The 24483-nt window shown below is 47.9% G+C and overlaps 1 protein-coding gene across 1 annotated transcript in view; it reads left to right on the top strand.

Annotated features, from left to right (window-relative positions):
• LOC121568479 (neprilysin-like) overlaps positions 1-24483 on the top strand; it is a 98780-nt gene that overhangs the window by 60544 nt on the left and 13753 nt on the right. Inside the window, exons 8-13 of the mRNA XM_041879006.1 lie at positions 16334-16402; positions 17833-17967; positions 19461-19562; positions 20129-20265; positions 20788-20881; positions 21019-21147. Of these exons, the coding sequence (XP_041734940.1) occupies positions 16334-16402; positions 17833-17967; positions 19461-19562; positions 20129-20265; positions 20788-20881; positions 21019-21147 (666 nt within the window). The remainder of the gene's footprint in view (positions 1-16333; positions 16403-17832; positions 17968-19460; positions 19563-20128; positions 20266-20787; positions 20882-21018; positions 21148-24483) is intronic.

The raw sequence follows: 24483 nt of genomic DNA, 5'->3' as shown, positions 1-24483 counted from the left end.
GCCAAGTTACAGTTTTGACTTAAATCGGCTTGAAAATCTATGACAAGACTTGAAAATGGCTGTCTAGCCATGAACCCCAACACCTTGACAGAGCTTGAAGAATTATGAAAATAATAATGGGAACATATATTTCACAAAGCTCTTATGAGACTTACGCAAGAAGACTCACAGCTGTAATCACTGCCAAAGGTGTTTCTAAAATGTGTTGACTCAGGGGGGTGAATACTTATCTAATCAAGATATATTAGTGTTTTACTTTTCATTAATATTCTTTATTTTTAATGAATTTTTCTTCCACTTTGACATTACAGATTATTTGGTGTATTTATTAGGGATTCCCATTGGCAGCAGCTACTCTTCCTGGGGTCCAAACATATTAAAGCACTTACATTACATATAAAACAAAATATAAAACAGTACGTCATATGACATTATTACACCACTACCTATCTACAATACAAAATGTTTAATACCACCATACAACATTATCACAATGTATGCGTGTATCTAAACCCTTGTCTCTTCACAGTCGTAGATCCTTGAAAAAAAAGATTTAAAAAAAAGACAATAAAATACATTTTAATCCCCCTGTAACACAATAGAATGTTAAGAAATCCAAGGTTGGTGTATACTTTCTATTGACACCTGTACCCCATCACATGATAGACACATTAACACACCTGTACCCCATCACATGATAGACACGTGGACACACCTGTACCCCATCATTCTGAAAGTATTCAGACCCCTTCCCCTTTTCTACATTTTGTTACGTTACAGCCTTATTCTAAAATGGATTACATTTAAAATTGTTCCAAAACAATATGCACACAATACCTGTCAGGTGTTGCTGTAGATTGGTGTGGTGTGGAATCAGGCGCAGGACGCAGAAGTTAAGTCCAACAAAGACTTTTAGTAGAGCACACAAAAATACAATCCAAACAGCCCGGAGGCGAGAAAAGCGCACACAGGCGTAAACAAACGAGCGCACAAAACATGTGCGAAAATCCTCTCCTAAAATAAACAAGGAGGAAAGCTACAAATAGCGCACCGAAACGGGTAGCGCAACAACACGACAACGGGAACAATTACACACAACACCTAAACTCACAACAAGGAACTAAATAGGGTGCTTAATGAGACATAACACAAAACAGGTGTGACAAACAGACAAAACCAATCAAACATGAAACATAGAACGGTGGCAGCTAGTACTCCGGAGACGACGACCGCCGAAACCTGCCAGAACAAGGAGGAGGGGCCGCCTCGGCCGAAACCGTGACAGTACCCCCCCCCTTGACGCGCGGCTCCAGCCGTGCGCCGCCCCCCGGCCTCGGGGACGACCAGGAGGACGCGGAGCAGGGCGCGTAGGATGACCACGATGGAATTCGATCAGAAGGGACGGGTCCAGAATGTCCCTCCTCGGCACCCAGCACCGCTCCTCCGGGCCGTACCCCTCCCACTCCACGAGATATTGGAGACCCCCCATCCGGCGTCTCGAATCCAGGATGGTCCGAACAGTGTACGCCGGAGCCCCCTCGATGTCCAACGGGGGCGGAGGAGTCTCTTCTATCTCAAAGTCCTGGAGTGGACCAGCTACCACCGGCCTGAGGAGAGACACATGGAACGAGGGGTTAATATTCTTGTAATCAATGGGCAGTTGTAACCGGTAACACACCTCGTTCAATCTCCTCAGGACTTTAAAAGGCCCCACAAACCGCCGACCCAGCTTCCGGCAGGGCAGGCGGAGGGGCAGGTTTCTGGTTGAGAGCCAGACTCGATCTCCAGGTGCGTACACTGGCCCCTCACTGCGGTGGAGGTCGGCGCTCGTCTTCTGTCGACGGATGGCTCGCTGCAGATGGACGTGTGCAGCGTTCCACGTCTCCTCCGAGCGCCGCACCCACTCATCCACAGCAGGGGCCTCGATCTGGCTCTCATGCCAAGGTGCCAGAACCGGCTGGTACCCTAACACACACTGGAAAGGGGTTAGTTTAGTGGAGGAGTGGCGGAGAGAGTTCTGTGCCATCTCGGCCCAGGGCACATATCTCGCCCACTCCTCCGGCCGGTCCTGACAATATGACCTCAGAAACCTACCCACATCCTGGTTGACTCGTTCGACCTGCCCATTACTCTCCGGGTGGTAACCCGAGGTAAGGCTCACCGAAACCCCCAACCGTTCCATAAAGGCTCTCCAGACTCTGGAGGTAAACTGGGGGCCTCGATCAGACACTATATCCTCGGGTACCCCGTAATGCCGGAAGACGTGAGTAAATAGAGCCTCAGCGGTCTGTAGGGCAGTAGGAAGACCCGGCATGGGAAGGAGACGACAGGCCTTCGAGAACCGATCCACAACGACCAGGATGGTGGTATTCCCTTGTGAGGAGGGAAGGTCGGTAACAAAATCCACCGAGAGGTGAGACCAGGGTCGTTGTGGAACGGGCAGGGGTTGTAATTTACCCCTGGGCAAGTGTCTGGGCGCCTTACACTGGGCACACACTGAGCAGGAGGAGACATAAATCCTCACATCCCTGGCTAACGTTGGCCACCAGTACTTTGTACTAAGGCAGTGCACTGTCCGGCCAATACCTGGATGTCCAGAGGAGGGTGACGTGTGAGCCCAATAAATCAGCCGATCCCGGACCTCGAGCGGGACGTACGTCCGACCCACCGGACACTGTGGAGGGCTAGGGTCGGTGCGTAATGCCCGCTCGATCTCCGCATCGACCTCCCATACCACCGGTGCAACCAGACAAGACTCCGGTAGTATGGGAGTGGGTTCCACGCACCTCTCCTCCGTGTCATACTGCCGAGACAGGGCATCTGCCTTCCCGTTCTGGGACCCAGGGATGTAAGTGATCTTGAACACAAACCGGGCGAGAAACATAGTCCATCGAGCCTGGCGAGGATTCAGTCTCCTAGCTGCCCGAATGTATTCCAGGTTACGGTGGTCAGTCAGAATGAGGAAAGGGTGTTGAGCCCCCTCAAGCCAATGCCTCCACACCTTTAGGGCCTGTACTACGGCTAACAGCTCCCTGTCCCCTTCGTCATAATTCCGCTCCGCCGGACTGAGCTTTTTAGAATAAAAAGCACAGGGGCGGAGTTTAGGTGGTGTGCCGGACCGTTGTGAAAGAACTGCCCCGATACCGGCCTCAGACGCGTCTACCTCTACTTGGAAGGGTAAAGTGGGATCCGGGTGCGCCAGCACTGGAGCCGAGGTAAACAGGTCCTTCAGTCTCCCAAAAGCCCTGTCCGCCTCAGCCGACCACCGCAAGCGCACAGGACCCCCCTTCAGAAGAGACGTTATGGGAGCTGCCACCTGTCCAAAACCCCGGATAAACCTCCGGTAGTAATTTGCAAAACCCAAGAACCGCTGCACCTCTTTAACCGTAGTTGGGGTTTGCCAATTACGCACGGCAGACACACGGTCAACCTCTATTCTCACCCCTGACGCAGACAACTGATAACCCAAAAAGGAGACCGACTCCTGAAAGAACAGACATCTCTCGGCTTTGACATACAGGTCATGCTCCAACAATCTCCTCAATACCCTGCGCACCAGGGCTACATGCTCGGCCCGAGTAGAACTGTATACTAGAATATCATCTATGTACACCACTACTCCCTGCGCCTGCATGTCCCGGAAAATCTAATCTACAAAAGATTGGAAGACTGATGGAGCATTCATTAAACCATATGGCATGACGAGATACTCGTAATGGCCGGAGGTAGTACTAAATGCTGTCTTCCACTCATCGCCCTCCCTAATGCGCACCAAGCTATATGCGCTCCTGAGGTCCAATTTTGTGAAGAACCGTGCCCCGTGTAAGGACTCCGTCATGGTCGCAATCAGCGGGAGTGGATAACTATATTTCACAGTCACCTGATTGAGACCGCGGTAATCAATACACGGACGCAAACCTCCATCCTTTTTCTTCACAAAAAAGAAGCTCGAGGACGCGGGAGAAGTGGAGGGCCGTATGTATCCCTGTCTCAGAGACTCTGCAATGTATGTCTCCATTGCCCCTTTCTCCTCCTGTGACAAAGGATACGCATGGCTCCGCGGGAGCGCAGCTCCTGCCTGGAGGTCTATCGCACAATCCCCCTGTCTATGAGGCGGCAACCGTGCCGCTCTAGTCTTACTAAACACGAGTGCCAAATCCTCATACTCAGGCGGAATGTGCAGTGCTGGCATCTGGTTCGGACTCTCCACCGAAGTCGCCCCTACGGAAACACCCAGACATAGCCCCTCACACTGAGCAGACCACCCTTTAAGAGCCTTCTCTCGCCACGAAATCGTAGGATCATGGGTAATCAACCAGGGAAGCCCCAGTACCACCGGATACGCAGGAGAGTCGATCAGATAGAGTTGAATCGTCTCCTCATGACCCCCCTGCGTCTTCATCCTAAGTGGCGCCGTGACCTCCCTAATCAACCCAGATCCCAACGGACGACTATCTAGGGCATGTACAGGGAAAGGCTTATCAACCGGAAGGAGGGGAATCCCTAACTCAACACAGAATTTACGATCTACAAAATTCCCAGCTGCGCCTGAATCGACTAGCGCCTTATGCTGGGAACGAGGTGCAACCTGTGGAAAACAAACAGGTATAGTTATGTGTACGACAGAAAGCTCTGGGTAAGTAGGGCGCCTACTCACCTGGGAGGACTCCCCAATGTGTGACCTGCCGTCTCCCTCACCAGGGGACCCTCCCCAGCACCTAGCCGCGGTGTGCCCTCCGCGGCCACAGTTGGTGCAGGAGACCGCCCCCCTCGGGCTCCTTCTTCTCCCCCCTCTAGCGCCAGCACCTCCGAGCTCCATCGGGCTCGGCTCGGAGGCGCTGGAGGGTGGAATGGGCGACCCCCACCTGGGACGTCCGCGGGTCGCGAGCAGGGTGTCCAGCCGAATGGCCATGTCCACCAACTGGTCAAATGATAGTGTAGTATCCCTGCACGCTAACTCTCTGCGGACGTCCTCCCGAAGGCTGCATCTAAAGTGGTCTATGAGGGCCCGCTCATTCCACCCTGCATCTGCCGCTAGAGTCCGGAACTCCAGCGCAAACTCTTGAGCGCTCCTCATCCCCTGCCGGAGGTAGAATAGACGCTCCCCCGCCGCCTTCCCTTCTGGTGGATGGTCTAAGACCGCACGGAAGCGGCGGGAGAACTCCGCATAGGTGACAGTGGCGGCGTCTATTCTCCTCCATTCGGCGTTGGCCCACTCCAACGCCTTGCCGGTGAGACAGGAGATGAGGGCGGAAACGCTCTCGTGTCCCGAGGGCGCCGGGTGTACGGTGGCAAGGTAGAGTTCCACCTGTAACAGGAACCCCTGACACCCGGCAGCGGTGCCGTCGTACGCCCTCGGGAGCGAGAGCCGAATCCCACTGGGTTCCGGTTGTTGGACGGGGCGGGCTGACCGATGGTGATGGTGCGGTAGGTGGAGGTGTGGGTACATCGCTGGTCTCCCATCGATGGAGAATGTTCATCACCCGGTCCAGGGCGTGCCCGATCTGGTTAATCCGATCGTCTTGACCACGGAGACGCTCCTCCATGATGTCGGTGGGTGCTCCTGCTGATTCCATGCGATGGTGTGTAATTCTGTCAGGTGTTGCTGTAGATTGGTGTGGTGTGGAATCAGGCGCAGGACGCAGAAGTTAAGTCCAACAAATACTTTTAGTAGAGCACATAAAAATACAATCCAAACAGCCCGGAGGCGAGAAAAGCGCACACAGGCGTAAACAAACGAGCGCACAAAACATGTGCGAAAATCCTCTCCTAAAATGCGCCTAATTGCGCCTAATTAAGGGCAGTAGCATAGGTTTTGATCATGAGCTTGTGAAGTGTGATGTTTGCCTCATCAGGAAGCACACCTGGTCGTAATACATGCTGATTATAACTGCTCAGAGTAATCTGGGTGTCTGAGTAGAGTTTACTGAGGAATGCCAATAATTTAGCTTTTTGTTATAATTTTTAAGTATCCCAAATTAATCTCAGAAGTTTCAAGACAAGACAGAATCATCACACAAAATCTAGTTTGCCTACTACTAGGGAACTTAAACATGAATGTATACCCCTTCTTGTGGACTAATACATATTTTTGGGATTATGTACTGTATTTTTACAGGTTGATATTTCTTAAAGCATTTCAATTGCCGCACCTCTCAGTGGTAAAGATACCTAAAGGATTCATGCTGGGCACTACTCATTGTAAATAGTCAAATCACAAATTACCTTGTAATAAAACCTTTTCCACACTTCAAGGTGCATGGGGCGGCAGGTAGCTTAGTGGTTAAGAGCGTTGTGCCAGTAACCGAAAGGTCGCTGGTTCTAATCCCCGAGCCGACTAGGTGAAAGATCTGTCGATGTGCCCTTGAGCAAGGCACTTAACCCTAATTGCTCATGTAAGTCGCTCTGGATAAGAGCGTCTGCTAAATGACTAAAAATAAATAAAAATAAAAATAAATAAAATAAATAAATAAATAAATAAAATAAACAAGGAGGAAAGCTACAAATAGCGCACCGAAACGGGTAGCGCAACAACACGACAATGGGAACAATTACACACAACACCTAAACTCACAACAAGGAACTAAATAGGGTGCTTAATGAGACATAACACAAAACAGGTGTGACAAACAGACAAAACCAATCAAACATGAAACATAGAACGGTGGCAGCTAGTACTCCGGAGACGACGAACGCCGAAACCTGCCCGAACAAGGAGGAGGGGCCGCCTCGGCCGAAACCGTGACAATACCCCATAAGGATAAAGCAAAAACATGTTTTTAGAACTTTTTGCAAAGGTATATATTTTTTTAAACAGAAATACCTTATGTAGATAAGTATTCAGACCTTTGTCTATGAGACGTGAGCAGTCATCACTCGTGTAGGACACTTTATGATGCTGTTTTCTGTTAGAAACATACACAGCCGAGGGACGGGGGCATGGTTGGCTTTTGAAAGACTCTCTCCAATAAGAATTCTTCTGATCTGAATCCACTGATTCGGTCACCCATCTGTAGAATGTTTTTGTATTTCCCCTGCATGCTTCCATTCAGTTCATTCAGTTGACCATACATGTCTGTTACATAGGCATTTTCTGACACAGAAAGTTGAGCTTGAAATTGAGCTCAGGTGCATCCTGTTTCCATTGAGCATCCTTGAGATGTTTCTACAACTTGATTGGAGTCCACCTGTGGTAAATTCAGTTGATTGGACATGATTTGGAAAGGCACACACCTGTCTATGTAAGGTCCCATAGTTGACAGTGCATGTCATAGCAAAAACCAAACCATGAGGTCGAAGGAATTGTCCATAGAGATCCGAGACAGGATATTGTCGAGGTACAGCTCTGGGAAAGGGTATCAACAGATTTCTGCAGCATTGAAGGTCCCCAAGAACACAATGGCCTCCATTATTCTTAAATGGAAGATGTTTCGAACCACCAAGATTCTTCCTAGAGCTGGCCGCCCAGCCAAAATGAGCAATCAGGGGAGAAGGGCCTTGGTCAGGGAGGTGACGACGAAACCGATGGTCACTCTGACAGAGCTCCAGAGTTCCTCTACGGAGATGGGAGAACCTTCCAGAAGGATAACCATCTCTGCAGCACTCCACCAATCAGGCCTTTATGGTAGAGTGGCCAGACGGAAGCCACTCCTCAGTAAAAGGCACATGACAGCCCAATTGGAGTTTACCAAAAGGCTCCTGAAGGACTCTCAGACCATGACAAACAAGATTCTCTGGTCTGATGAAACCAAGATTGAACTCTTTTGCCTGAATGCGAAGCGTCATGTCTGGAGGAAACCTGGCACCATCCCTACGGTGAAGCATGGTGGTGGCAGCATCATTCTGTGGAGATGTTTTGCAGCGGCAGGGATTGGGAGACTAGTCAGGATCGAGGGAAAGATGAATGGAGCAAAGTACAGAGAGATCGTTGATGAAAACCTGCTCCAGAGCGCACAGGACCTCAGACTGGGGCGAAGGTTCACCTTCCAACAGGACAACGACCCTAAGCACACAGCCAAGACAACGCATGAGTGGCTTCGGGACAAGTCTCTGAATGTCCTTGAGTGGCCCAGCCAGAGCCTGGACTTGATCCTGATCGAACATATCTGGAGAGACCTGAAAATAGCTGTGCAGCGACGCTCCCCATCTAACCTGACAGAACTTGAGAGGATCTGCAGGGAAAAATGGAAGAAATTCCCCAATTACAGGTGTGCCAAGCTTGTAGCGTCATACCCAAGAAGACTTGAGGCTGTAATCGCTGCCAAATGTGCTTCAACAAAGTACTGAGTAAAGGGTCTGAATACTTATGTAAATGTGCTATTTAAGTTTGTTATTTTTGATACATTTGCAAACATTTCTACAAATCTGTTTTTGCTTTGTCAGTATGGGGGTATTGTGTGTAGATTGATGAGGGGGGGGGAAAACAATTCAATTCATTTTAGAATAAGGCTGTAACGTAACAAAATGTGGAAAAAGTCAAGAGGTCTGAATACTTTCCGTATGCAATGTATACCCCATCACATGATAGACACATGAACACACCTGTACCCCATCACATGATAGACACATGAACACACCTGTACCCCATCACATGATAGACACATGAACACACCTGTACCCCATCACATGACAGACCCATGAACACACCTGTACCCCATCACATGATAGACACATGAACACACCTGTACCCCATCACATGACAGACCCATGAACACACCTGTACCCCATCATTCTGAAAGTATTCAGACACCTTCCCCTTTTCTACATTTTGTTACGTTACAGCCTTATTCTAAAATGGATTACATTTAAAATTGTTCCAAAACAGTCTGCACACAATACCCCATAAGGACAAAGCAAAAACATGTTTTTAGAACTTTTTGCAAATGTATATATTTTTTTAAACAGAAATACCTTATGTAGATAAGTATTCAGACCTTTGTCTATGAGACACGAAATTGAGCTCAGGTGCATCCTGTTTCCATTGAGCATCCTTGAGATGTTTCTACAACTTGATTGGAGTCCACCTGTGGTAAATTCAGTTGATTGGACATGATTTGGAAAGGCACACACCTGTCTATGTAAGGTCCCATAGTTGACAGTGCATGTCATAGCAAAAACCAAACCATGAGGTCGAAGGAATTGTCCATAGAGATCCGAGACAGGATATTGTCGAGGTACAGCTCTGGGAAAGGGTATCAACAGATTTCTGCAGCATTGAAGGTCCCCAAGAACACAATGGCTTCCATTATTCTTAAATGGAAGATGTTTCGAACCACCAAGATTCTTCCTAGAGCTGGCCGCCCAGCCAAAATGAGCAATCAGGGGAGAAGGGCCTTGGTCAGGGAGGTGACGACGAAACCGATGGTCACTCTGACAGAGCTCCAGAGTTCCCCTACGGAGATGGGAGAACCTTCCAGAAGGACAACCATCTCTGCAGCAATCCATCGATCAGGCCTTTATGGTAGAGTTGCCAGATGGAAGCCACTCCTCAGTAAAAGGCACATGACAGCCCACTTGGAGTTTACCAAAAGGCTCCTGAAGGACTCTCAGACCATGAGAAACAAGATTCTCTGGTCTGATGAAACCAAGATTGAACTCTTTTGCCTGAATGCCAAGCGTCATGTTTGGAGGAAACCTGGCACCATCCCTACGGTGAAGCATGGTGGTGGCAGCATCATTCTGTGGAGATGTTTTTCAGCGGCAGGGACTGGGAGACTAGTCAGGATCGAGGGAAAGATGAATGGAGCAAAGTACAGAGAGATCGTTGATGAAAACCTGCTCCAGAGCGCACAGGACCTCAGACTGGGGCGAAGGTTCACCTTCCAACAGGACAACGACCCTAAGCACACAGCCAAGACAACGCAGGAGTGGCTTCGGGACAAGTCTCTGAATGTCCTTGAGTGGCCCAGCCAGAGCCTGGACTTGAACCTGATCGAACATCTCTGGAGAGACCTGAAAATAGTTGTGCAGCGACGCTCCCCATCTAACCTGACAGAACTTGAGAGGATTTGCAGGGAAAAATGGAAGAAATTCCCCAATTACAGGTGTGCCAAGCTTGTAGCGTCATACCCAAGAAGACTTGAGGCTGTAATCGCTGCCAAATGTGCTTCAACAAAGTACTGAGGAAAGGGTCTGAATACTTATGTAAATGTGCTATTTAAGTTTGTTATTTTTGATACATTTGCAAACATTTCTACAAATCTGTTTTTGCTTTGTCAGTATGGGGGTATTGTGTGTAGATTGATGAGGGGGGGAAAAACAATTCAATTCATTTTAGAATAAGGCTGTAACGTAACAAAATGTGGAAAAAGTCAAGAGGTCTGAATACTTTCCGTATGCAATGTATACCCCATCACATGATAGACACATGAACACACCTGTACCCCATCACATGATAGACACATGAACACACCTGTACCCCATCACATGATAGACACATGAACACACCTGTACCCCATCACATGACAGACCCATGAACACACCTGTACCCCATCACATGATAGACACATGAACACACCTGTACCCCATCACATGACAGACCCATGAACACACCTGTACCCCGTCATTCTGAAAGTATTCAGACACCTTCCCCTTTTCTACATTTTGTTACGTTACAGCCTTATTCTAAAATGGATTACATTTAAAATTGTTCCAAAACAATCTGCACACAATACCCCATAAGGACAAAGCAAAAACATGTTTTTAGAACTTTTTGCAAATGTATATATTTTTAAAACAGAAATACCTTATGTAGATAAGTATTCAGACCTTTGTCTATGAGACACGAATTGAGCTCAGGTGCATCCTGTTTCCATTGAGCATCCTTGAGATGTTTCTACAACTTGATTGGAGTCCACCCGTGGTAAATTCAGTTGATTGGACATGATTTGGAAAGGCACACACCTGTCTATGTAAGGTCCCATAGTTGACAGTGCATGTCATAGCAAAAACCAAACCATGAGGTCGAAGGAATTGTCCATAGAGATCCGAGACAGGATATTGTCGAGGTACAGCTCTGGGAAAGGGTATCAACAGATTTCTGCAGTATTGAAGGTCCCCAAGAACACAATGGCTTCCATTATTCTTAAATGGAAGATGTTTCGAACCACCAAGATTCTTCCTAGAGCTGGCCGCCCAGCCAAAATGAGCAATCAGGGGAGAAGGGCCTTGGTCAGGGAGGTGACGACGAAACCGATGGTCACTCTGACAGAGCTCCAGAGTTCCCCTACGGAGATGGGAGAACCTTCCAGAAGGACAACCATCTCTGCAGCAATCCATCGATCAGGCCTTTATGGTAGAGTTGCCAGATGGAAGCCACTCCTCAGTAAAAGGCACATGACAGCCCACTTGGAGTTTACCAAAAGGCTCCTGAAGGACTCTCAGACCATGAGAAACAAGATTCTCTGGTCTGATGAAACCAAGATTGAACTCTTTGCCTGAATGCCAAGCGTCATGTTTGGAGGAAACCTGGCACCATCCCTACGGTGAAGCATGGTGGTGGCAGCATCATTCTGTGGAGATGTTTTTCAGCGGCAGGGACTGGGAGACTAGTCAGGATCGAGGGAATGATGAATGGAGCAAAGTACAGAGAGATCGTTGATGAAATCCTGCTCCAGAGCGCACAGGACCTCAGACTGGGGCGAAGGTTCACCTTCCAACAGGACAACGACCCTAAGCACACAGCCAAGACAACGCATGAGTGGCTTCGGGACAAGTCTCTGAATGTCCTTGAGTGGCCCAGCCAGAGCCTGGACTTGATCCTGATCGAACATATCTGGAGAGACCTGAAAATAGCTGTGCAGCGACGCTCCCCATCTAACCTGACAGAACTTGAGAGGATCTGCAGGGAAAAAATGGAAGAAATTCCCCAATTACAGGTGTGCCAAGCTTGTAGCGTCATACCCAAGAAGACTTGAGGCTGTAATCGCTGCCAAATGTGCTTCAACAAAGTACTGAGTAAAGGGTCTGAATACTTATGTAAATGTGCTATTTAAGTTTGTTATTTTTGATACATTTGCAAACATTTCTACAAATCTGTTTTTGCTTTGTCAGTATGGGGGTATTGTGTAGATTGATGAGGGGGGAAAACAATTCAATTCATTTTAGAATAAGGCTGTAACGTAACAAAATGTGGAAAAAGTCAAGAGGTCTGAATACTTTCCGTATGCAATGTATACCCCATCACATGATAGACACATGAACACACCTGTACCCCATCACATGATAGACACATGAACACACCTGTACCCCCATCACATGATAGACACATGAACACACCTGTACCCCATCACATGACAGACCCATGAACACACCTGTACCCCATCACATGATAGACACATGAACACACCTGTACCCCATCACATGACAGACCCATGAACACACCTGTACCCCATCATTCTGAAAGTATTCAGACACCTTCCCCTTTTCTACATTTTGTTACGTTACAGCCTTATTCTAAAATGGATTACATTTAAAATTGTTCCAAAACAGTCTGCACACAATACCCCATAAGGACAAAGCAAAAACATGTTTTTAGAACTTTTTGCAAATGTATATATTTTTTTAAAACAGAAATACCTTATGTAGATAAGTATTCAGACCTTTGTCTATGAGACACGAAATTGAGCTCAGGTGCATCCTGTTTCCATTGAGCATCCTTGAGATGTTTCTACAACTTGATTGGAGTCCACCTGTGGTAAATTCAGTTGATTGGACATGATTTGGAAAGGCACACACCTGTCTATGTAAGGTCCCATAGTTGACAGTGCATGTCATAGCAAAAACCAAACCATGAGGTCGAAGGAATTGTCCATAGAGATCCGAGACAGGATATTGTCGAGGTACAGCTCTGGGAAAGGGTATCAACAGATTTCTGCAGCATTGAAGGTCCCCAAGAACACAATGGCTTCCATTATTCTTAAATGGAAGATGTTTCGAACCACCAAGATTCTTCCCTAGAGCTGGCCGCCCAGCCAAAATGAGCAATCAGGGGAGAAGGGCCTTGGTCAGGGAGGTGACGACGAAACCCGATGGTCACTCTGACAGAGCTCCAGAGTTCCCCTACGGAGATGGGAGAACCTTCCAGAAGGACAACCATCTCTGCAGCAATCCATCGATCAGGCCTTTATGGTAGAGTTGCCAGATGGAAGCCACTCCTCAGTAAAAGGCACATGACAGCCCACTTGGAGTTTACCAAAAGGCTCCTGAAGGACTCTCAGACCATGAGAAACAAGATTCTCTGGTCTGATGAAACCAAGATTGAACTCTTTTGCCTGAATGCCAAGCGTCATGTTTGGAGGAAACCTGGCACCATCCCTACGGTGAAGCATGGTGGTGGCAGCATCATTCTGTGGAGATGTTTTTCAGCGGCAGGGACTGGGAGACTAGTCAGGATCGAGGGAAAGATGAATGGAGCAAAGTACAGAGAGATCGTTGATGAAAACCTGCTCCAGAGCGCACAGGACCTCAGACTGGGGCGAAGGTTCACCTTCCAACAGGACAACGACCCTAAGCACACAGCCAAGACAACGCAGGAGTGGCTTCGGGACAAGTCTCTGAATGTCCTTGAGTGGCCCAGCCAGAGCCTGGACTTGAACCTGATCGAACATCTCTGGAGAGACCTGAAAATAGTTGTGCAGCGACGCTCCCCATCTAACCTGACAGAACTTGAGAGGATTTGCAGGGAAAAATGGAAGAAATTCCCCAATTACAGGTGTGCCAAGCTTGTAGCGTCATACCCAAGAAGACTTGAGGCTGTAATCGCTGCCAAATGTGCTTCAACAAAGTACTGAGGAAAGGGTCTGAATACTTATGTAAATGTGCTATTTAAGTTTGTTATTTTTGATACATTTGCAAACATTTCTACAAATCTGTTTTTGCTTTGTCAGTATGGGGGTATTGTGTGTAGATTGATGAGGGGGAAAAACAATTCAATTCATTTTAGAATAAGGCTGTAACGTAACAAAATGTGGAAAAAGTCAAGAGGTCTGAATACTTTCCGTATGCAATGTATACCCCATCACATGATAGACACATGAACACACCTGTACCCCATCACATGATAGACACATGAACACACCTGTACCCCCATCACATGATAGACACATGAACACACCTGTACCCCATCACATGACAGACCCATGAACACACCTGTACCCCATCACATGATAGACACATGAACACACCTGTACCCCATCACATGACAGACCCATGAACACACCTGTACCCCGTCATTCTGAAAGTATTCAGACACCTTCCCCTTTTCTACATTTTGTTACGTTACAGCCTTATTCTAAAATGGATTACATTTAAAATTGTTCCAAAACAATCTGCACACAATACCCCATAAGGACAAAGCAAAAACATGTTTTTAGAACTTTTTGCAAATGTATATATTTTTTAAAACAGAAATACCTTATGTAGATAAGTATTCAGACCTTTGTCTATGAGACACGAATTGAGCTCAGGTGCATCCTGTTTCCATTGAGCATCCTTGAGATGTTTCTACAACTTGATTGGAGTCCACCCGTGGTAAATTCAGTTGATTGGACATGATTTGGAAAGGCACACACCTGTCTATGTAAGGTCCCATAGTTGACAGTGCATGTCATAGCAAAAACCAAACCATGAGGTCGAAGGAATTGTCCATAGAGATCCGAGACAGGATATTGTCGAGGTACAGCTCTGGGAAAGGGTATCAACAGATTTCTGCAGTATTGAAGGTCCCCAAGAACACAATGGCTTCCATTATTCTTAAATGGAAGATGTTTCGAACCACCAAGATTCTTCCTAGAGCTGGCCGCCCAGCCAAAATGAGCAATCAGGGGAGAAGGGCCTTGGTCAGGGAGGTGACGAGCGAAACCGATGGTCACTCTGACAGAGCTCCAGAGTTCCCCTACGGAGATGGGAGAACCTTCCAGAAGGACAACCATCTCTGCAGCAATCCATCGATCAGGCCTTTATGGTAGAGTTGCCAGATGGAAGCCACTCCTCAGTAAAAGGCACATGACAGCCCACTTGGAGTTTACCAAAAGGCTCCTGAAGGACTCTCAGACCATGAGAAACAAGATTCTCTGGTCTGATGAAACCAAGATTGAACTCTTTTGCCTGAATGCCAAGCGTCATGTTTGGAGGAAACCTGGCACCATCCCTACGGTGAAGCATGGTGGTGGCAGCATCATTCTGTGGAGATGTTTTTCAGCGGCAGGGACTGGGAGACTAGTCAGGATCGAGGGAATGATGAATGGAGCAAAGTACAGAGAGATCGTTGATGAAATCCTGCTCCAGAGCGCACAGGACCTCAGACTGGGGCGAAGGTTCACCTTCCAACAGGACAACGACCCTAAGCACACAGCCAAGACAACGCAGGAGTGGCTTCGGGACAAGTCTCTGAATGTCCTTGAGTGGCCCAGCCAGAGCCTGGACTTGAACCTGATCGAACATATCTGGAGAGACCTGAAAATAGTTGTGCAGCGACGCTCCCCATCTAACCTGACAGAACTTTCTGTCAATTACAGGTGTGCCAAGCTTGTAGCGTCATACCCAAGAAGACTTGAGGCTGTAATCGCTGCCAAATGTGCTTCAACAAAGTACTGAGTAAAGGGTCTGAATACTTATGTAAATGTGCTATTTAAGTTTGTTATTTTTGATACATTTGCAAACATTTCTACAAATCTGTTTTTGCTTTGTCAGTATGGGGGTATTGTGTGTAGATTGATGAGGGGGGGAAAAACAATTCAATTCATTTTAGAATAAGGCTGTAACGTAACAAAATGTGGAAAAAGTCAAGAGGTCTGAATACTTTCCGTATGCAATGTATACCCCATCACATGATAGACACATGAACACACCTGTACCCCATCACATGACAGACACATGAACACACTTGTACCCCATCACATGACAGACACATGAACACACTTGTACCCCATCACATGCACCCTTTCAACCCTCTCTCCAGTTAGGGATTTAGTGTACCAATTTGCTCAAGAAACTACCGTAAATCTAACCTTTGTATACCCTAAATCTAACCTTTGCAGTGTTAAGTATTCACACACTAATCTCGCTGAACCTCCTACATCAACAATACATGCTCTGACTCTAGACATAACCTCTTACAGAATTACACACAGGCACACACATCCATCTACACGTACTTACCAACCCTATTGCATGTCCATGAATGAGCCATTGTATTTCCTGTTCAGTTTTCCAGTCATCTCAACTATCAACGATGCAGTTTCTGACCATGGATGATATGTCTTTATGGTCCAGTGAGTGCATTGTCTTTCCCCTGCTCTTTAATGAATGGCTGCTTGTGTCTCTCCTTTGACAGTTTGACCAGCAAACCAGCCTTGGTCTCTTATCCAGAGATTACTATACCTGCACTGGGTCCTATGCAGAGGTAAGCCTTTGCCCGCTACACACATCAATGATATCCACACCAGTTCTCTGTCTGGATCTGTGGAGGAAATTATTCCTCTGGCCGGGTATGTCTGTGTTTCAAGGAAATGAGTTCTCTGGCTGGGTATGTCTGTGTTTCAAGGAAATGAGTTCTCTGGCTGGGTATGTCGGGGTTTCAAGGAAATGAGTTCTCTGGCTGGGTAAGTCTGGGTCCGGGTTTCAACCCCCTGTTGTTCTGATCACTGGTCCATTCACCCAGAACACAAAATGACCCACATCAGCATTGATTACAAGCCGTCAGCATCAGTTTAGGATAAGATCAACATGCCCTCTAGATAATTATGCTGGTGCTGGGTTCAAACCTCCAGCGTGGGTTAATGAACATCCAGAACTAGATGTGAAGAACTCTAAAGCCGTGAGGTTTGAACCTGAAGATATTACTGTAGTTTTAATGATTGAACTAATCATCAGCGTAGACATGCTCGAATGGGTTCTAAGCCTCCTGTGTTAGTGTTGTTTACACAGACCTCCAGATAAGCCTGTTTGCCTGAGGTCTCTGTTATGGAGAAACAATAAACCACAGCATTATCCATTTCCACCCTAAACACCAGTCTGACGTTTGGATAATCCACGCTCCAACTTATCTTATTGTTACTCATGTCAATGTGAGTGTGTGTGTGAAAGTGTGTGTGAAAGTGTGTGTGAAAGTGTGTGTGAAAGTGTGTGTGAAAGTGTGTGTGAAAGTGTGTGCGAAAGTGTGTGCGAAAGTGTGTGTGAAAGTGTGTGTGAAAGTGTGTGCGAAAGTGTGTGGGTGGGTGAGAAGCCCTCTGGAGCAATGTGATCATTACGATCGTAAACGGATTTGGTCGCAGCCCAACTCAAACCAGATGTGAGTGTTTGGGGTGGATATACTCTTGTATGGTTTCACTTTACTGACTACCACCACTGATTGATATTCTGAAAGGATTCTGTAGTTGACACACTTGGCCTGGAGGGGATAGGAGTGTGTGTGTGTGTGTGTGTGTGTGTGTGTGTGTGTGTGTGTGGTGCTTTGAGGTTCATTGATTAGACAGATTCTCCTTTCATAGTGTTGTCTTCCTGTCTCTTAATACCAAACAGAAGATGATGGATCCTCATGTATATTTCCAGTGATGTGAAAACAGTAGATCTCATTCTTCTTCATCTACCCAACTACTTTATGATATGACTGCTTTTTTTCTGTTGATACTACATATACAGGTCCCCTGTAGCTCAGTTGGTAGAGCGTGGCACTTGCAACGCCAGGGTTGTGGGTTCGTTTCCCACGGGGGGCCAGTATGAAAATGTATGCACTCACTAACTGTAAATCGCTCTGGATTTGAGCGTCTGCTAAATAATGTAAATGTGTCTGTGTGTCTGTCTGTGTGTGTGTCTGTGTGTGTGTCCTCCCAGCCATGTAGAGCGTATGAACAGTTCATGATAGACGTGGCCAAGCTGATCCGCACTGACCGCAGCCTGGTGGTCAACGAGACACAGATCAGAGAGGAGGTCACCAGGGTCATTGAGCTGGAGAAGGAGATCGCCAACGTAAGTTTAACACTGCTGCTCTAGGAACACCTGCTTTACTTACGATCTGCTTTAGTTCTGCTGTGTTTATGAAGCCAGACTTCAGCCCTTACCACCTCTCCATCACTGTGTTTATGAAGCCAGACTTCAGCCCTTACCACCTCTCTGTCACTGTGTTTATGAAGCCAGACTTCAGCCCTTACCACCACCTCCATCACTGTGTTTATGAAGCCAGACTTCAGCCCTTACCACCTCTCTGTCACTGTGTTTATGAAGCCAGACTTCAGCCCTTACCACCACCTCCATCACTGTGTTTATGAAGCCAGACTTCAGCCCTTACCACCTCTCCATCACTGTGTTTATGAAGCCAGACTTCAGCCCTTACCACCTCTCCATCACTGTGTTTATGAAGCCAGACTTCAGCCCTTACCACCACCTCCATCACTGTGTTTATGAAGCCAGACTTCAGCCCTTACCACCTCTCCATCACTGTGTTTATGAAGCCAGACTTCAGCCCTTACCACCTCTCTGTCACTGTGTTTATGAAGCCAGACTTCAGCCCTTACCACCTCTCTGTCACTGTGTTTATGAAGCCAGACTTCAGCCCTTACCACCTCTCTGTCACTGTGTTTATGAAGCCAGACTTCAGCCCTCACCACCTCTCCATCACTGTGTTTATGAAGCCAGACTTCAGCCCTTACCACCTCTCCATCACTGTGTTTATGAAGCCAGACTTCAGCCCTTACCACCTCTCCATCACTGTGTTTATGAAGCCAGACTTCAGCCCTTACCACCTCTCTGTCACTGTGTTTATGAAGCCAGACTTCAGCCCTTACCACCTCTCCGTCACTGTGTTTATGAAGCCAGACTTCAGCCCTTACCACCTCTCCATCACTGTGTTTATGAAGCCAGACTTCAGCCCTTACCACCTCTCCGTCACTGTGTTTATGAAGCCAGACTTCAGCCCTTACCACCTCTCCATCACTGTGTTTATGAAGCCAGACTTCAGCCCTTACCACCTCTCCATCACTGTGTGTGGCTGTGGTTCTTACCAGTTGTTGTATTAACCAAGCGGCGCTGGTTCTTACCAGTTGTTGTGTTAACCAAGCCCTGAGCCCATGGTCTCTTTCTAAACAGATTTGTAACAATATCCCTGTGTTTCCCAATAGCTCACTGCTACGCTGCTGCTTTTTACAAGACATTCAGGCTGTTCTGGTACTGACATTTACAGGGTTCGGACCCCTGGGCCTCCAAACATGCTGTTGGTGTGTCTGTGTGTCTGTGTGTCTGTGTGTTTGTGTGTGTTTATTGACAGACAGGCATTTATGATGTGGCCAGCAGTGCCTGTTTTTGACTATTGTACTATGTGACAGCAAGAGGGCAGATTGTCAAAAAAAACCTATTGAATGCTTTATTGGATATACAGTTAATGGTGTTGGAGCTGAATTGGCAAATTGCTCTCTCCCTCCTCTCCTCTCGCTCTCTCTCGCCCTCTCTCGCTCTCTCTCCCCCAGGCAACTGATACTCCAGAAGACCGTAACAACCCAGTTCTCCTCTACAACAAGATGGAGCTGAGTGTTCTCAATGCTAACTTCAGCCTGGAGGTCGACACACAAGTAAGAGACTGTGTGTGTGTTGCCTGCTCTGTTAAATATGTCTGATAAACCCCTCCTCTCAGGTGACTATAAACCCCTCCTCTCAGGTGACTATAAACCCCTCCTCTCAGGTGACTATAAACCCCTCCTCTCAGGTGACTATAAACCCCTCCTCTCAGGTGACTATAAACCCCTCCTCTCAGGTGACTATAAACCCCTCCTCTCAGGTGACGATAAACCCCTCCTCTCAGGTGACTATAAACCCCTCCTCTCAGGTGACTATAAACCCCTCCTCTCAGGTGACTATAAACCCCTCCTCTCAGGTGACTATAAACCCCTCCTCTCAGGTGACGATAAACCCCTCCTCTCAGGTGACTATAAACCCCTCCTCTCAGGTGACTATAAACCCCTCCTCTCAGGTGACTATAAACCCCTCCTCTCAGGTGACTATAAACCCCTCCTCTCAGGTGACTATAAACCCCTCCTCTCAGGTGACTATAAACCCCTCCTCTCAGGTGACTATAAACCCCTCCTCTCAGGTGACTATAAACCCCTCCTCTCAGGTGACTATAAACCCCTCCTCTCAGGTGTTTGACTGGAGTTACTTCACCAGGAAGATCATGGGGACGGTTGGCATCACTGTACCTGACACAGAGCGTGTCATCAACTACGCACCTAACTACTACAGACGACTCCACCCTGTCCTAGCCAAGTACACTAAGAGGTGAGAACATTGACTCCACCCTGTCCTAGCCAAGTACACTAAGAGGTGAGAACATTGACTCAACCCTGTCCTAGCCAAGTACACTGAGAACATTGACTCAACCCTGTCCTAGCCAAGTACACTGAGAACATTGACTCAACCCTGTCCTAGCCAAGTACACTGAGAACATTGACTCAACCCTGTCCTAGCCAAGTACACTGAGAACATTGACTCAACCCTGTCCTAGCCAAGTACACTGAGAACATTGACTCAACCCTGTCCTAGCCAAGTACACTGAGAACATTGACTCAACCCTGTCCTAGCCAAGTACACTGAGAACATTGACTCAACCCTATCTTAGCCAAGTACACTGAGAACATTGCCTCAACCCTATCTTAGCCAAGTATACTAAGAGGTGAGAACATTGAGAAAAGCACAGAATTATAATGTGATGATAAGCATCAGTTAATCAAACGTTCTAATCTAGTACATTGTAGATCAACTATAGTTGCTGGTGTAGTACTTCCATGTTGTTGTTTCCAGAGACCTGCAGAACTACATGGTGTGGCGTTTTGTCATGAACATGGTGGTGGGTCTGAGCAGGCAGTACAGGGACACCAGGAAAGCCTTCCGCAAGGTACGCACACCATCTACTTCTCCTTTCATTCTCCCTCCCTCCCTCCCTTCTCTCTACTCAAATCCTCTCTTCCTACATCTCACCATCTCTGGTGTGTGATGTCATCAGTGTGAGCCATGCTGTGCTGCCCCCTGCAGGCGCTATACGGCACCACGTCAGAGGCGGCAGTGTGGCGGCAGTGTGCCATATACGTCAACAACAATATGGACAACGCTGTGGGAAGACTGTACGTGGAGGAGGCCTTCTCTGGGGAGAGCAAAGAACTGGTGAGGTTAACGAGGGGGGAGAGTGTGTGACACTGCGGAGTGTGTTTGTGTGAACTCCAGCCTTTGTGTGTTTACTTGCGCTACAGCAGCAGTAGGGTAGAGTCTCCTAACCACATGTTACAATGCTGAGCCTCTCACACACTGTACACCTCATGTGTGTCAGCTGAGTGTGCAAAACATTAAGAACACCTGCTCTTTCCATGACATAGACTGACCGGGTGAATCCAGGTGAAAGCTATGATCCCTTATTAATGTCACTTGTTAAATCCACTTTAATCAGTGTAGATGAAGGGGGAGGACACCGATTTTAAAGAAGGAGGCACTACCCACTAACACCTGGAACCACCACCCACTCTAACTAACACCTGGAACCACCACCCACTCTAACTAACACCTGGAGCCACTACCCACTCTAACTAACACCTGGAGCCACCACCCACTCTAACTAACACCTGGATCCACTACCCACTACCCACTCTAACTAACACCTGGAGCCACCACCCACTCTAACTAACACCTGGAGCCACCACCCACTCTAACTAACACCTGGAGCCACTACCCACTACCCACTCTAACTAACACCTGGAGCCACCACCCACTCTAACTAACACCTGGAGCCACTACCCACTCTAACTAACACCTGGAGCCACTACCCACTACCCACTCTAACTAACACCTGGAGCCACTACCCACCACCCACTCTAACTAACACCTGGAGCCACTACCCACTACCCACTCTAACTAGCACCTGGAGCCACTAACCACTACCACTCTAACTAACACCTGGAGCCACTACCCACTATAACTAACACCTGGAGCCACTACCAACTCTAACTAACACCTGGAGCCACTACCCACTATAACTAACACCTGGAGCCACTACCCACTCTAACTAACACCTGGAGCCACTACCCACTATAACTAACACCTGGAGCCACTACCCACTATAACTAACACCTGGAGCCACTACCCACTCTAACTAACACCTGGAGCCACTAACCACTACCCACTCTAACTAACACCTGGAGCCACTAACCACTACCCACTCTAACTAACACCTGGAGCCACCACCCACTACCCACTCTAACTAACACCTGGAGCCACTACTCACTACCCACTCTAACTAACACCTGGAACCACTACCCACTACCCACTCTAACTAATACCTGGAGCCACTAACCACTACCCACTCTAACTAACACCTGGAGCCACCACCCACTCTAACTAACACCTGGAGCCACTACCCACTACCCACTCTAACTAACACCTGGAGCCACCACCCACTACCCACTCTAACTAACACCTGGAGCCACTAACCACTACCCACTCTAACTAACACCTGGAGCCACTAACCACTACCCACTCTAACTAACACCTGGAGCCACTAACCACTACCCACTCTAACTAACACCTGGAGCCACTAACCACTACCCACTCTAACTAACACCTGGAGCCACCACCCACTCTAACTAACACCTGGAGCCACTAACCACTACCCACTCTAACTAACACCTGGAGCCACTACCCACTACCCACTCTAACTAACACCTGGAGCCACTAACCACTACCCACTCTAACTAACACCTGGAGCCACTACCCACTACCCACTCTAACTAACACCTGGAGCCACTAACCACTACCCACTATAACTAACACCTGGAGCCACTACCCACTACCCACTCTAACTAACACCTGGAGCCACTACCCACTACCCACTCTAACTAACACCTGGAGCCACCACCCACTCTAACTAACACCTGGAGCCACTACCCACTACCCACTCTAACTAACACCTGGAACCACCACCCACTACCCACTCTAACTAGCACCTGGAGCCACTACCCACTACCCACTCTAACTAACACCTGGAGCCACTACCCACTACCCACTCTAACTAACACCTGGAGCCACTACCCACTACCCACTCTAACTAACACCTGGAGCCACTACCCACCACCAACTCTAACTAACACCTGGAGCCACTACCCACTACCCACTCTAACTAACACCTGGAGCCACTACCCACTACCCACTCTAACTAGCACCTGGAGCCACTAACCACTACCCACTCTAACTAACACCTGGAGCCACTACCTACCACCCACTCTAACTAACACATGGAGCCACCACCCACTCTAACTAACACCTGGAACCACTACCCACTACCCACTCTAACTAACACCTGGAGCCACCACCCACTACCCACTCTAACTAACACCTGGAGCCACTAACCACTACCCACTCTAACTAACACCTGGAGCCACTAACCACTACCCACTCTAACTAACACCTGGAGCCACTACCCACTACCCACTCTAACTAACACCTGGAGCCATCACCCACTCTAACTAACACCTGGAGCCACTAACCACTACCCACTCTAACTAACACCTGGAGCCACTACCCACTCTAACTAACACCTGGAGCCACTACCCACTACCCACTCTAACTAACACCTGGAGCCACTAACCACTACCCACTATAACTAACACCTGGAGCCACTACCCACTAACCACTCTAACTAACACCTGGAGCCACTACCCACTACCCACTCTAACTAACACCTGGAGCCACTACCCACTCTAACTAACACCTGGAGCCACCACCCACTCTAACTAACACCTGGAGCCACTACCCACTACCCACTCTAACTAACACCTGGAGCCACCACCCACTCTAACTAACACCTGGAGCCACTAACCACTACCCACTCTAACTAACACCTGGAGCCACCACCCACTACCCACTCTAACTAACACCTGGAGCCACTACCCACTACCCACTCTAACTAACACCTGGAGCCACTACCCACTACCCACTCTAACTAACACCTGGAGCCACTACCCACTACCCACTCTAACTAACACCTGGAGCCACTACCCACTCTAACTAACACCTGGAGCCACTAACCACTACCGACTCTAACTAACACCTGGAGCCACTAACCACTACCCACTCTAACTAACACCTGGAGCCACTACCCACTATAACTAACACCTGGAGCCACTAACCACTACCCACTCTAACTAACACCTGGAGCCACTAACCACTACCCACTCTAACTAACACCTGGAGCCACTACCCACTATAACTAACACCTGGAGCCACTAACCACTACCCACTCTAACTAACACCTGGAGCCACTACCCACTACCCACTCTAACTAACACCTGGAGCCACTACCCACTATAACTAACACCTGGAGCCACTACCCACTACCCACTCTAACTAACACCTGGAGCCACCACCCACTCTAACTAACACCTGGAGCCACTAACCACTACCCACTCTAACTAACACCTGGAACCACTACCCACTACCCACTCTAACTAACAC

The sequence above is a fragment of the Coregonus clupeaformis genome, chromosome 6 (assembly GCF_020615455.1).
Source record: "Coregonus clupeaformis isolate EN_2021a chromosome 6, ASM2061545v1, whole genome shotgun sequence".
Taxonomy (NCBI): domain Eukaryota; kingdom Metazoa; phylum Chordata; class Actinopteri; order Salmoniformes; family Salmonidae; genus Coregonus; species Coregonus clupeaformis.
Note: the sequence above shows the minus strand (reverse complement) of the source record. Positions and strands in the feature narration are given on the sequence as shown.